Genomic DNA, 13,328 nt, shown 5'->3' on the forward strand with positions numbered 1-13,328 from the left:
CAAAGAATGTACAAATGCGCTTTACACAATTGACGTATGTATGGATTGTGATAAGAGTTGTATGAGCCCCTAATAAGATGATTAAAAAATACATATATATATATTCCCACTTAGTTTTGTAATTTTAGGCAAGAAAATATTTTAAGACTGTTTTGCATGTTTTCTTTTTAATTAGGATGCGCAATATAGGTATCTTCACCTATAGAAAGGAATGTTTTATGTACTATCAAAGAGTGAGTGAGCATGCTTTTAAAGTAAAAGATTAAATAGTTCTATTTTTTTAAATGACAGTAACACACCTACATAGATCAATAACAACACTAAATGTCGATGGATTAAATGCACCAATCAAAAGACAGAGAGTAGATTTCAATACACCACACACAAGGAAAGATCACCAGGAAAAGAAACTTAATAAAGAAACAGAAGATTTAAACAACATAGCTTGCCCCCTAGAAACATACAGAGCACCCCACCCAACAACACAGTATACATTCTTCTCCAGCACACAAAGAACATATGCTAGAATAGAGCACATGTTAGGCTACAAGGCAACCCTTAACAAATTCAGAAACATTGAGATCCCACAATCCATTTTCTCAGGTCACAATGCTGTAAAACCAGAAATCAACAATAGAAAGAACAGGAACATAGAGACAAACCCATGGAGACTTAACTTCAAAACAAATGGGTAATACAGAGATCCTCAAACTTTTAAAACAGGGGGCCAGTTCACTGTCCCTCAGACCCGTTGGAGGGCTGGACTAGTTTAAAAAAAAAACTATGAACAAATTCCTATGCACACTGCACATATCTTATTTTGAAATAAAATAAAAAAACAAACGGGGCAAAAACACCCTGCGGGCTGGATAAATATCCTTGGTGGGCCGTAGTTTGAGGACCCCCGGGGTAATAGATCAAACCAGGGATGCTATTAAGAAATTCTTCGAAACAAATGAGAACAATAACATATCACACCAAAGCCTTTGGGACATAGCAGAACCAGTTATCAGAGGTCAACTTATTGCAATCAATGCACACACACACACAAAGAGAAATCCACAACCAACACCTTAACACAACACTTGCAACAGGACAAGGGCAACAGAAGAAGAAATCATAAAGATTAGAGCAGAAATAACAAATTGGAAAACAGAAAAAACATGGAAAAAACTCAACAAGGCAAGAAGTTGCTTTTCTCAGGCACAAGCTCAGGCTTGTAAGGCATCCAGTCTGCTGGCTGTGAGGGCAGGGGTGGGGGGGGTCGGAGAGCATGGTAGAGAGCCTAGCTGGTGCCAGTGAACTATACACCATCAGCTCTAGAGGGCGCCTCACATCATGTGGGATCAGTCAAGGGAGGGGAAGGGGTTGTTGTCTGGTTGAGTGGCTGCCATGGAAACCTCTGAGGAGATGCCCCACAGAGGTAGAGAGCCCTATGAAAAGGATGAGGGATACTGATGGGGAAACCACGCAGGAGAGGGGAAAGGGGCAAACACGTGTGGGGGAACACAAATGCATGTCTGTTGGTAGGAAAAGAGGGAGGACTGACCTCCAGTTGAAAGTGCTTTTGGGGACACTAGGAGGGGAGTGCGTTTGGTGCTATGCACCCAATGGGTCACACTGACCCAGGCTACTACGTGCATCCTGGAGATTCAGGCCGGGTGCCATGTGAATGCTGGGACACCGAAATCCTGGATCTTCAAGGTGCACAGCATGCTCCAGAGGCTGCCTCAGTGAGATTCCATGAGGAAACTCCACTGGCTAAGCTGGATCTTCCTCAGATACACTTGTAACCTGAGGATTTAATTTGGGACAGCTGTCCCAAGATTGCTGAACTGCTGGTAAGTGGACAAACATGGTGTTGCTACATCAATGCTCTCTATATTATATAAAGATATGCATGATTCCAGAAAGCATGTGACAGACGTTCTGTTTTATTTCGTTTTTGTCGGTGGGGGTGGGTACAGGGGTGGGGGTGGGGTAAAAGGGGACGATATCAAGGAGTCCAGGAAGAAAAAGTATGTTTGGAAACTGATTGTGGAAGTAATTGTACAATTCTGCTTGATGTGATTGAACTATGGAATGATATATATATTAGCTCCCAATTAATAACAATTTAAAAAAAACAAACAAAAAAAACCCAACATAGATCTAGGAATGCGTTTTGGCCTGGCACTGAATCCTAGCTCAAACTTAAGAACAATTAGTTCTTACATCAAAGCCCTGCTCGATACTCACCCTCAAGAAGGGAACACAGAAGATACGGTGCTACAGCAAAATGTGATGAAGAAATTAGATGGTGCCTGGTTATCGGGTAAAATAGCGTCCTGGGTCTTAAAGGCTTGTCTCCCATAAGCAGCCATCTAAGTGAGATGTCAATTAAGTCCACATGGAAGAAGCACACTATCATCAGTCACTGAAGGACTGTAAATCATATAATCTGAAGTTGAAGGAGGGATTAGTATCAGAGCCTAAATTGTGAGAATCCAGTTTGCAGAAAGCTATACCGTGGAAACCCAGATTCACTTGTGGGAACTACACAGGAAATAAGCCTCTGGTGAACTCCCTCTATCCACAATTGAGGGATGGGAGGAACGTGGTTACTACAGCGTGCGTGAGAGAGAAGAGTACAGAAAATCAAAGGCATCAATCTGACTTGAACAGTTAAATCTTTTGTTAGTTGATCCGCCCTCTGATGCATGCTGGACCTGATCTGGTTTTCAACGTTTTCTGTATTTTCGTTTGTTTGATTTGTTCATATGAGGTGTTAAATCATTGGAGGTCACCCTCTTGAAGCTGTGTTGTATGTTTTCTGTGTTTCAGTATATGAAACCCAGTATTAATGAACGGATAGGACAGCAAGTAGAATAAAGGTTTTGGTGGTGGGGGCGGTACAGTGGTGGGCTGCGGGCAAAGGGAGACGAGGTCAAGGAGTCCAGGAAGAAAACGAATGTTTGGAAACTGACTGTGGTAGCAATTGTACAATTCTGCTTGACATGATTGAACTATGAAATGATAAATGTATTAACCCCAATTGATTAAAAAATTTTTAAAGTTTTTTTTAAAGAATTAGCAAAACTGACAAACTGCTGGCAAACTTAAAATAGATGTAACTTGTGGGATATAAACAGGCTTTTCCCCAGGTTATCTCCCTGCAATATATACCAAACCTAAGGCTGTTTGCTACACATGGTAAACAACTGTACACTTGGGAGGTCAATGCAAGCTGTTTAGAAGTTATTCTCCCTAAGGCAGTGGTTCTCAAACTGTGGGTTGGGACCCCTTTGGGGGTCGAATGACCCCTTCACAGGGGTCGCCTAAGACCACCGGAAAACATATTTCTGGTGGTCTTAGGAACCCAGACACCGCTCCTCTATCCATCTCTAGGCGGGTCCACCCACATGCAGATATGCCCACATACAAGTACCCAGCATGACCACTGTCACCCATGTTACACCAAGACAAATTTTCATTTATTTGTAATTAGAAATAAATATTTCACAATATGTAATTACATATTGTGTTTGTGATCACTCTGCTTTAATTATGTTCAATTTATAACAATGAAAATACATCCTACATATCAGATATTTACATTACGATTCATAACAGTAGCAAAATTGCAGTTATGAAGTAGCAATGAAAATAACTTTATGGTTGGGGGTCACCACAACATGAACTGTATTAAAGGGTCTCGGCATTAGGAAGTTTGAGAACCACTGTCTTAAGGGTTATCAGCCATCTAGAGTAATCAGACTATATAGTCTGTTCCATCCTAAGCAGGGCCCACTCCCTTCTGCTAAGGGTAGTGGACTGGTCCCTTGAAGAAGAGCCCAAAGGCAAAGTCGAGCCCACTCATGGGTGTCCAAGGTTAGGCTACCATCTTCCCCCCACCCCCGTCCCCAGGCTACCATCTTGACTCTAGGGTCCGCCCATCTTGTCACATGTGTACCCCTAGTCCCTTCCCTTCCTATTACGTGTACACCCCTAGCTCATCCCCCTTCCTGTGACATATGTGGTTAACCTGAAATCACGTCCCTACACAGTATAGTATGAAACACGATACTGTAAGCCTGGTAATCTAGAAAAAATAGACAAGTACCTAGAAATGCCCCAACTGCCCAAATTAACACAGGTGATGTAGAAAACTTAAACAGACCATAGCAAATGAATAAAGAAAGTTTCAACCACGAGAAGCTCAGGACCAGGTGGCTTCACAGGTTATTCCACCAGAAAGAATAGCATCTGGGTTCTTAAAACGCTTCTTAAACAAGCAGCCATCTAAGTGAAGCTTCAACTAAATCCAAATGGAAGAAGCACGCCAGCACATGTGACCCAAGGATTGTAAATAATAGAATCAAAATCCGTTGAAGGGAATGGTATTAGAGTTTAAATTGTGAACACCTGATTTGCAGAAGCCTGTGGTTGACAGTGGAAGCCCAAAATCCACATGTAGGGTTTTCACTTGGATTAAGTCTTAGGTGAATTTACTGTGACCATCCTTCAGGGATGTCAAAAGCCTTGCTATCGGGCAGAGAGTACTATAAAGTTAATTATGGCAGATGTAGTTAGGTTAAAAAGCAATATCCTATCATTTGATCTCCCTTGACCCATTTTAAAGTTGTTTCAGGTTTTTAATATTTTCTGCTGTTTGACTGAGGGTCTCGATATTTTGTCAAATCAGTGTTGTTGAATTTTTAAAATTATTGTTTGCTTGTTTTGTGTGATTTTCTGTATATGAAATTCAGGACAGGTAGATCAGACAGTAATTGGAAAGGGACATGGCTTGGGAGGATGAGAAACAAAGGGAGCTAGCTAACAGGTATGAGAAGAAAATGCTCTGAAACTGATGATTGCACAAATCCTAATATGACTGAATGATTATATTGTATGATTATGTGATGTAAATGCCAATAAAGCTATTTTTTAAAAAAAGATTTGGTGCTAGGAAACCCTTTGGAGCAGTTCTACTCTATCCTATAGGCTTGCCATGATAGAATCAACTCGATGTCACACAACAAATCATTTATACAGCACCCTTGAAATCACAAAATTAAAACTGGAAGACCAGGTAAGTGTTTGTCAGAGATTGGAAGGTGAGTTTGGCCATGGCTATAAAGAATGCATAAAAGGTACAACGGATTCTTAGGCTAGAACTTTTGTGTATCGTTAATGTTTTGGTCACCACACAGGTCTACATGGGATAAATCAGCATAGACCCAAATATACATGCACATAAGCGAGGGGTCTAAGTAATTCGGTTGGATGGCTTCAGTGTTGATTTCCTGGGTGCAGAACCAGGAAACAAGATATTACCATGAGGGGAAACTGAGTGCAAAGTGAACAGGCTTCCTGTGCATTACTGCTTACAACTGCCTGAGAATGTACAACTATCTCAAAAAAATTCTAAAGGCATAAACAACAAGGCCCGAGAGTGAAAATGCTGCTCGTGAACAGTCGAGGCACAGGAGAAAGTGGTTCCTGCCACAACGGAGAACTGTGCGATGCAGGGTGCGCTTCTCTGGGGAGGGAGGCCCAGGTGCAGGTACTAATGTTTTCTTACAGTAGAATGCAAAAGGCATGTACCTATGCAACAGTCCAAGGAAGGGCTTTCTCCTTTGCTACAGCAGCTTCTATTTCCATCCCCTCATCTCGATTCCCTTTGCCTGTAAACAATTGTCAGTCTCCACATTATACTCACATCATTCCCCAATTTACCAAGCACAAAGGAGCTAATTGGAGGGATGGAAACATCTGTTGACGCAAAACCACCTACAAATGTAATCTATCCTTCCCGGATACAGATCTCCTGGGTCTAATGCCAGCTATAGGTATATTTGGGTTATAATGTTGTTCTGTGAGCCCATGAGATAAAATTATCTCAACTAATGAGGAAATTCGTTTTCCTCTGCTCTACAGGAGCAATTCAATCCACTGGGCTCAAACTTTCCAAGCCTCTCCTGGTTAGATTTTCAAAATCACTCACGAGGTCTTTACCAAGGTGGGTAGGGAAGGAGAAACGCCCCAGTCGTTGGTCATTAGTAACTGATCCTAGGGGTGGGTCCTGGCCTGGTGTGGGAAACACAAACAAGGTCGAGGGGAGAACGAAGGTGAAGACCCCCTTATAGATTGAAGCAGGAGGCGGGACAAGTTCTCAAAAAAAAAAAAGTCAAAACAGTCCAAGACTGAAATGGAGACTCCCATTCTTGATCCCTGACCCCACCCCACCCCGGAAGTGTCTACGAACCACAAATACAAAAAGAGGCCCCCGAGATCATGTGGACGTGATCTCAAACCCACCATTGCCACAGGCTGGTTCTCTTCAGCCAAAAGACCCACTTTCTCAGCTGCACGCCTGGGAACTTTAAAACCAGAAAGAGCCAAGTGGTAACCCCACGCCCAGCTCTCCTCACATTCCCTCGGCCTCGCGGCCGTCCACCCACCCCCGGTGGACGCTGCCGCGCAAACATCCCTCCCGCGTCCTCGGATGCAGCGGCGGCCACGTCGAGCTCGCCCGAGACCCCCGGGGATCCGCGCGGAGGTCCCGCGGCCAGGGGGCCCGCTCGGCTCTCACCGGCTGCCCTCGCCGTCCGCGCTCGGCTCCGCGCGCCGCCGCCCGCTGTTCGTCAGGACCATCTTGCAGATGAGGGCTGCTGCCTGGGTCACTTTCTTGACAGAAATTGGCGCGCTCCGGCCAATTCTCGCGAGAAAACGGAAGCGCACCAGCGGGAGTTGTCCAATCAGGAGGTGCGGCCGCGCCTCCCCGCCCCGCCCCGCGGAGCGCCAATCTCCGACGGCGCCCGAGGGGGTGGCGACCCGCTAGGGACTGAGTGTAATGTGTCCGCAGGCAAATGCCGCGCGTCCAGGATCTAGCCCCCAGGCGACGCTACGGGACACGGCTTGGCGGGAAATGTCAGACTGTCCCCGCCCCGGGACCCGCGACCCGCGACCCGTGCCTGGTTCCCAGCGGACCCGAGGCGGGGTCCGCACTCCGGTTGGGTTCTGCGAAGAAGCGATGGCGCCGGCGGTGTCGAAGTTGCCGGCTGAGGCCGGGCTCGGGACCCTCCCGCGGCGGGCACTCGCCCAGTACCTGCGCCTTCTACGGCTCTACCCGGTGCTCACCAAGGCGGCCACCAGGTCGGCGGGGCGCCCGCGCGGGACTTAGAGGGCCCAGGTCGCAGTGAGCCTGGGATATGGTCAGCCCTAGGACACGGCCAGCAGGCATATCGTTAGCCCGGAGCAGCCGGCCCGGGCCTGGCCAGCCCTGGGTACAGTCAACCTGAGCCGGGGTACAGCGACACCCGATCCAAGCGACCCGGGGTTTGGATTCCAGAACCGAAATGGTCATGTATTAAAATGACCCTTCAAAGCCCCAAATTTAGCCAGAAAGCCTAGTGTATTTAGTCTTAAAAGGCAATTCTCGTGTGCTCTAAAATGTGAACATTAGGAAATCAGACAACCCCTCTCTTTAGGCACCAAAGTAGAGCGGGGTCTGGGTGGAGAAACAACACAGACGAACTTGCCTGCACTGTTTGCTTTGTCTTATTACCAATCCCAAGCCTACTGCTTGCTAGTGCGTGCATTTCAGCGGAGTGCCCTGTGGGGACAACGGGGAAGGACTGGACTGTGTGAGAGGGGTTGAGAAACTTGTTTTCTCCTTTGGGAGAAAAGGGACCTAGGCAGGGAGTTGCCAGCAAAAGGCTCCCCCCTTTAATATGGGGTGCTGTACTTCTTAGGCATATTCTATATGCATTACTCTTAATTAGTTTTTTAATTCATTCACTTCTGAAACCAAATGAAGGGTCCAGCCCACAGTTGCTGTAGCCAATTACAGAGACCGGAGAGGGTCAGTGTCCATTTTATGAACAGATCTGGAAGACCGGTGGGATAGTTCTCAAGAGCGCTTTGTCGTTCTCCTGTGGTCAGTTTTTGTTACCTTCTAAGAGTCAGTATCACATTGTATTACCACGTTTATAACCTTCCATTCGGAAATACAAACTGTATTTCTTGTGCATAGCTGGCTTTTCTCTTTGGGGGTCGAACTACCCTTTCACAGGGGTCACCCTTTCTCAGGGGTTGCCGATTCCTAACAGTAGCAACATTACAGTAATTGAAGTAGCAACAAAAATAATTGTATGGTTGGCGGGTCACCACATCATGAGGAACTGAATTAAAGGGTCGTGGCATTAGGAAGGTTGAGAACCACTGTTCTAGGCTGATTCTTCATCTTGTTTTAACGATGTAACTGAGAATTTTCAGCACTCACTAATTTCAGACACCTGGGGTACATCCAGGGAGAAAGGGGGAGGAGGAACTAAAACCTAAAATGTGATCAGTGAAGCAAGAGGTACCCCCCCTCACTTCCACTAATTCACCATTTTGTAAATATGTATGGAATGCTGCCTGTGTACTGAGGATGCAGCAATGATCAAAGCCCCTACCCTCTTGGAACTGACATTCTAGCAAAGAATTAAAGCAAAAGCAAATATATCAAAGAAATACAGTGGTCAGGCAAGTTTTTTGTTTTTGTTTTCCTGAAGAGGTGACATTTGAGCAGTGGCCTGGATGAATGGAGCAACCAACCATGTAAAGAACGTAAACAGAAACTACCAGCCGAGGAACAGCCACAGGAAACAGCCAGTGCCAAGGCCTGAGGGAGAAGCAAGGGATAGAAAGAAGAAGGTCTGTGCTCTGGAAGAATGCACAGTGAGCAAGAGAGTGATGTGCAAGGAAAGGTAGCCTGAACCTGATCAAAAGGTCCTTACCAACTGTATTACGCTGGGTTATCTAGAGAAACAAAACCAGTGACACCGGTATAGAAAGAATTGGTATCAAGACATTTCGGCCCAGTCCAACTCAAGTCCACAGGTCTGATGCTAGTCAGAACCATCTTCAGATTCAAGTAGCCTAAAGGCTGATGGCCCAGAAAAGTTAAGTGGGTGCAGGAAGATCACAGGCCAATGGGTGGGGAGTTGCATGGATCTAAGGTCAGTGGAAACATGGTAGGAGGCCAACAGCTCCCAGGTTCAGCAGCCCACATGAGGCTGTCCCTGGAGGCAGACACAGGAGGAAGGAGGAAGGCTAGGGGCTAGCAGGAGGAAGAGAATTTCTCACTGTCTTATAGAAAAGGCCAAACCCCCAAGGGAGGGATCATCAGGTTGTGACCTGATAAATTGGGCTCCACCCATCCACTTTCACACAGTATCAAGCTGACATAAATTCTAACTACCATTCCATTAAGCACTGGGCTACTAACCAGAAGGTCAGAGCTTCAAATCCACCAGTCTCTTTGGAGGGAGAAAAAGGAGGCTGTCTACTTCCATAAAGATTTAATCTTGGAAACTCTATATAGAAGGTCACTATGAGAAATCTGACTCAGTGGCATTAAGTGTGAAGAATTTAGCAGATATAGACTGAACCATTGGAATGAGTTGTCTCCGTCTTTTTTTTTTTTTCCTTTTCAATGACATTTTTATTCTGTTACTCTGACATGTGCAGTTGCAATAAATAAGATACCTTGTACGTTTCCCCTTGAAAAATTATCACAAATTTATAATATCACGAGCAGAATATTGACATGGGTACTCAACCAAGTCCAAACCAACCCCCTTCACTTTGGGATGTTCCGATTCATAGGGTCCTGTAGAACAGTAAAATCTCCTTCAGGATTTCCAAAGAAGTTTTTACAGCTGTGGATTACCTTACCTTTGTCCTACACTACAGAGTGGTGAGTGGATTTGAACCACCTGCCTTTATGTAAGGCTGTCAGGTGCTTAGCCACTGTGCCACCACAACTCCTTGACCTGGGTGCAGTTCACCAGATTTCCCATTTTGCTTGTATTCTGTGAAGTTTCATTTGTCTGTTTTGCAACCACTCAGCTTTAACAAGGCCTCAACTCTGGCTGTCCACAGCAGGGTCTCTGAGCAGTCTGGGGTTCGCGTGCAGGAAAGGGCTTCTGCTGGGCCCTACTGTTTTCTGATGGCCTCTCTGTCTGCAGTGGTTTTTTGTCTGCACTTGGCAACTTCCTGGCCCAGATGATTGAGAAGAAGCGGAAAAAAGAAAACTCCCAAGATCTTGATGTGAGTGGGCCTCTCAGATATGCCATTTATGGGTGAGTGTCACTGCAGAGGGTTTACCTAAGAGGCAGACCAAATGCTAACAAAATCACCCAAAACAACTTTTTTTGAATAATCTAATTTGGAGAATTTTCAATATTAGAAAAAAGCACTGAGGTGATCATTGCCTGAAAAGTCAGAAAGGTGTTAGAGGTATGTCCACTCGAGTCCTCTTAGTTTAATGCAGGTGTTTCGTTTGAAAACCTGGGTGGGAGGCAGCTTCCCTAAGTGGACTGAGAGACAATGACAGCTCACTGGGACTTAAAGTCAGAGTTCAAGATTCAAAGATCCTGAAGACCTTTGGGCTCCTGGAAGAGCAAAACGGATCCAAACATCGACGATGATGACCTAGTTCTTACTGTTACTTCATAGGGTAGAGAGCCATGACTGTGTATCTTGAAATACGTGGGAGTCCTGAAGAACTCCTTCCGAACTCCTTCCTGAGTTGCAAAAGCAGGTCTAGGAGTTTGACCAGTTCAATCCAATGTGAGCCTCTTGTCTACACGTGTGTTGTGTGTGGATTATATGAAGTCCGTGTTCAGAGAATTCAAAACATAGGGAGCCAGAAGTGGGGTGTCCTGGGAAGGGAGCAAGTGAAGGTGGGATGGCAAGGTCTGTTGCTGGAGGATGTGACAGGGAACCAAGCATGCTGCCTTTAGTCACCATGATGCTTCATGTTCGAGAGCGCTTAATGAGTTCATGGGAACGTGCCGTTATCTTTCGATTCCAGTGTTCCATGAACTCCTTAAAGCCCCCTCTTATTTAAAGAAGTAAGTAATTCATCCTAAGGGAGAGTGTAGCACCGTCACGCAAGAGCAAGAGGCTGTTTCAAACCACACAAAAGCTTTTCCACGCACAAGAGTTCTAAGAATCGGTGCTATCGGCCATTATGGTGGAGGGAGTGAGGGGAGCACCAACAAACCAGAACCATTTGAAAGGTAGGAGTTGAAAGGCCCTGCCCTCTTTGTATTATTGAATCGGCTGGCATTGCAGGTCTATTGTCCCAATAGATGTGTCCCAGAGAGCTGTTTCCTGCTAATCGTATACCTTCTGGAATGAATATACACACCAGCCAGTGGGCAGCTCCAATTTCTGTGCTTGCACACGCTAGAGTTTGGGGAGTGATGTGCTCATGTATGTATGACTGAGCACCATCTATGATCCACACCTCCTTCGAGGTACTGGCAACACAATCATGAGCGAGACAGGCGTGAGCTTCCTTGTGGTGTTTTACTTTCCAGGGGGTGAGAAGAGGGGGCTCTACCACTAAGCAGAAGAAAGAATTATGCGTGGTGAACAAGAGGGCCTTGGAACAGAGACTGGATGGAGACGGGTCCACATGTTGGCTTTGAGTGTTGGGAATGGCCGCTCGGAAAAGATTAGGGCATCTATATATAGATACGTAATTTAGCAGCTATAATGCAGGGAGCTGACCACAAGAAGGCGGGGTGGGTAGGAGGGTGAGTGAGCACAGTGAGTCAAGGGGACAGCAAGTGAAAGGAGCCGCAAGGTGAGCAAGTCTGGTCTGTTGCAGACAGGAAGGAGAGCCTGAAGCAGTGTCAAAGCAAGCATCAGTGTCTTGGTCCGTGCAAAGCTGGGTAGTCAGTACGGGTGATACATTACGGAGATGGGGATCCGGACTAGGAGTCTGGGGTGAAGCTAGCCCCGAGTTCCAAAGTCGAGTCACCCCCACCTTGGGGCCTCAGGTTCTTCTTCACAGGGCCACTGAGTCACTTCTTCTACGTCTTCATGGAGCACTGGATCCCCCCCGAGGTCCCTCTGGCCGGTGTCAAGAGGCTGCTGCTGGACCGCCTCCTCTTCGCCCCAGCCTTCCTGCTGCTCTTCTTCTTCATCATGAACGTTCTGGAGGTGGGTGTCTGCCGTGGCCCCTGCAGCAGCTCTTCGTTTTGTCCAAGATTCGTAGCCCACCATTAGAGGGACTGTGATGAGCAGCACCCACTGGAAGTCTCTACCCCATAGGCATCACAGATATTTGACTATCACCCATTACTTGTTAGCGTGTGTCTCCAAATGCCATTCATGTACATCACAGCTTTGAGATTGTCACTAGTTACTGGATCTGTCACTTAAGGTGAAACAGCACAAAGACTAGTCTATCCAAAAAACAGTTTCTGGATATTTTGATGACTAACATAATTGGTTTCCTTTGTAATGCCACATAATTTATTTTATACATTATAAATTATTACAGCCATACCTCAGAGTTACTGCAAATTTGGTTTCTGAGCACGGCAATAAAGCAATTATTACAATAAAGTGAATCCCATGCAACTTTTCATCTCCCAGTGCATATAAAAGTTATATTTACACCACGCCCTGGTAGTCTGTTGGTGTGCAGTAGCTGGAAACACTGCATGGATTACTGAGACGTGGCACAGCCACACAGTGAGCATATGCTGTTGGAACACTGATGCCCACAGACTTGCTCCGGCGCAAACCTGTGTCTAAAAAGCAATAGAAATGTTTATCTTTGAAGCTGATAGAGCAGCACACACAGATGCTGCCTGCGTTCCTAGGACTCCACAGGCTTCAGCTAATGGTTCTGCAGAGCTTATGCTAACACAGAGCCCGAAACATCGCGTTACTAAGTTACTAATACAAACACACAGAAATATACGGGCATGGGAGGTGTGCCCATGTGTAACAGCCTGCAGATCTGGTCTCTGAAATATGTTCAATCTAAAACCTGATTCACAGTCCTGGGAGACAGGGATTGGGTCAAATTGTTTGGCTGAGATGTGCCATGTTCTGGCCTGATAACATCAGGTTTTATTTGGAAATAGTATCCCAACTTCTTTTTTTAAATCATTTTATTAGGGAATCATACAACTCTTCACAATCCGTGCATACATCATTTGTGTCTAGCACATTAGTACATACGTTGCCATCATCATTCTCACAACATCTGCTTTCTACTTGAGCCCTTGGTGTCAGCTCCTTATTTTATTCCCCGCTCCCCCGTCCCCTTGATAATTTATAAATTATTATTATTTTATCATATCTTACACCATCCGACGTCTCCCTCACCCTCTTCTCTTACATCCCCCAGGGAGGAGGTTATATGTAGACCTTGTCATCTGTTCCCCCTTTCTCCCTCACCTTCCCACCACTCTCCCGATATCGCCACTCTCTCCATTGGGCCTGAGGGGTTCGTCTGTCCTGGATTCCCTATATTTCCAGTTCCTATCTGT

General features: G+C 45.8%; 1 protein-coding gene across 3 annotated transcripts in view; it reads left to right on the top strand.

Annotated features, from left to right (window-relative positions):
• The first annotated feature begins 6,970 nt into the window (after positions 1-6,970).
• PXMP2 (peroxisomal membrane protein 2) overlaps positions 6,971-13,328 on the top strand; it is a 16,460-nt gene continuing 10,102 nt past the window's right edge. The window contains exons 1-4 of one of the 3 annotated variants that reach the window (XM_045296894.1): positions 7,049-7,137; positions 8,541-8,735; positions 9,999-10,112; positions 11,823-11,985. In XM_045296894.1, coding sequence (XP_045152829.1) covers positions 8,566-8,735; positions 9,999-10,112; positions 11,823-11,985 — 447 coding nt within the window. In that variant the 5' untranslated portion in view covers positions 7,049-7,137; positions 8,541-8,565. Of the gene's footprint in view, positions 7,138-8,540; positions 8,736-9,998; positions 10,113-11,822; positions 11,986-13,328 lie in introns of all 3 variants that reach the window. The other 2 variants (XM_045296895.1, XM_004709627.2) reach the window with 2 other exon arrangements.

Source organism: Echinops telfairi, unplaced genomic scaffold (genome assembly GCF_000313985.2).
Source record: "Echinops telfairi isolate 266 unplaced genomic scaffold, ASM31398v2 ScPeMD7_7412;HRSCAF=8450, whole genome shotgun sequence".
NCBI lineage: Eukaryota > Metazoa > Chordata > Mammalia > Afrosoricida > Tenrecidae > Echinops > Echinops telfairi.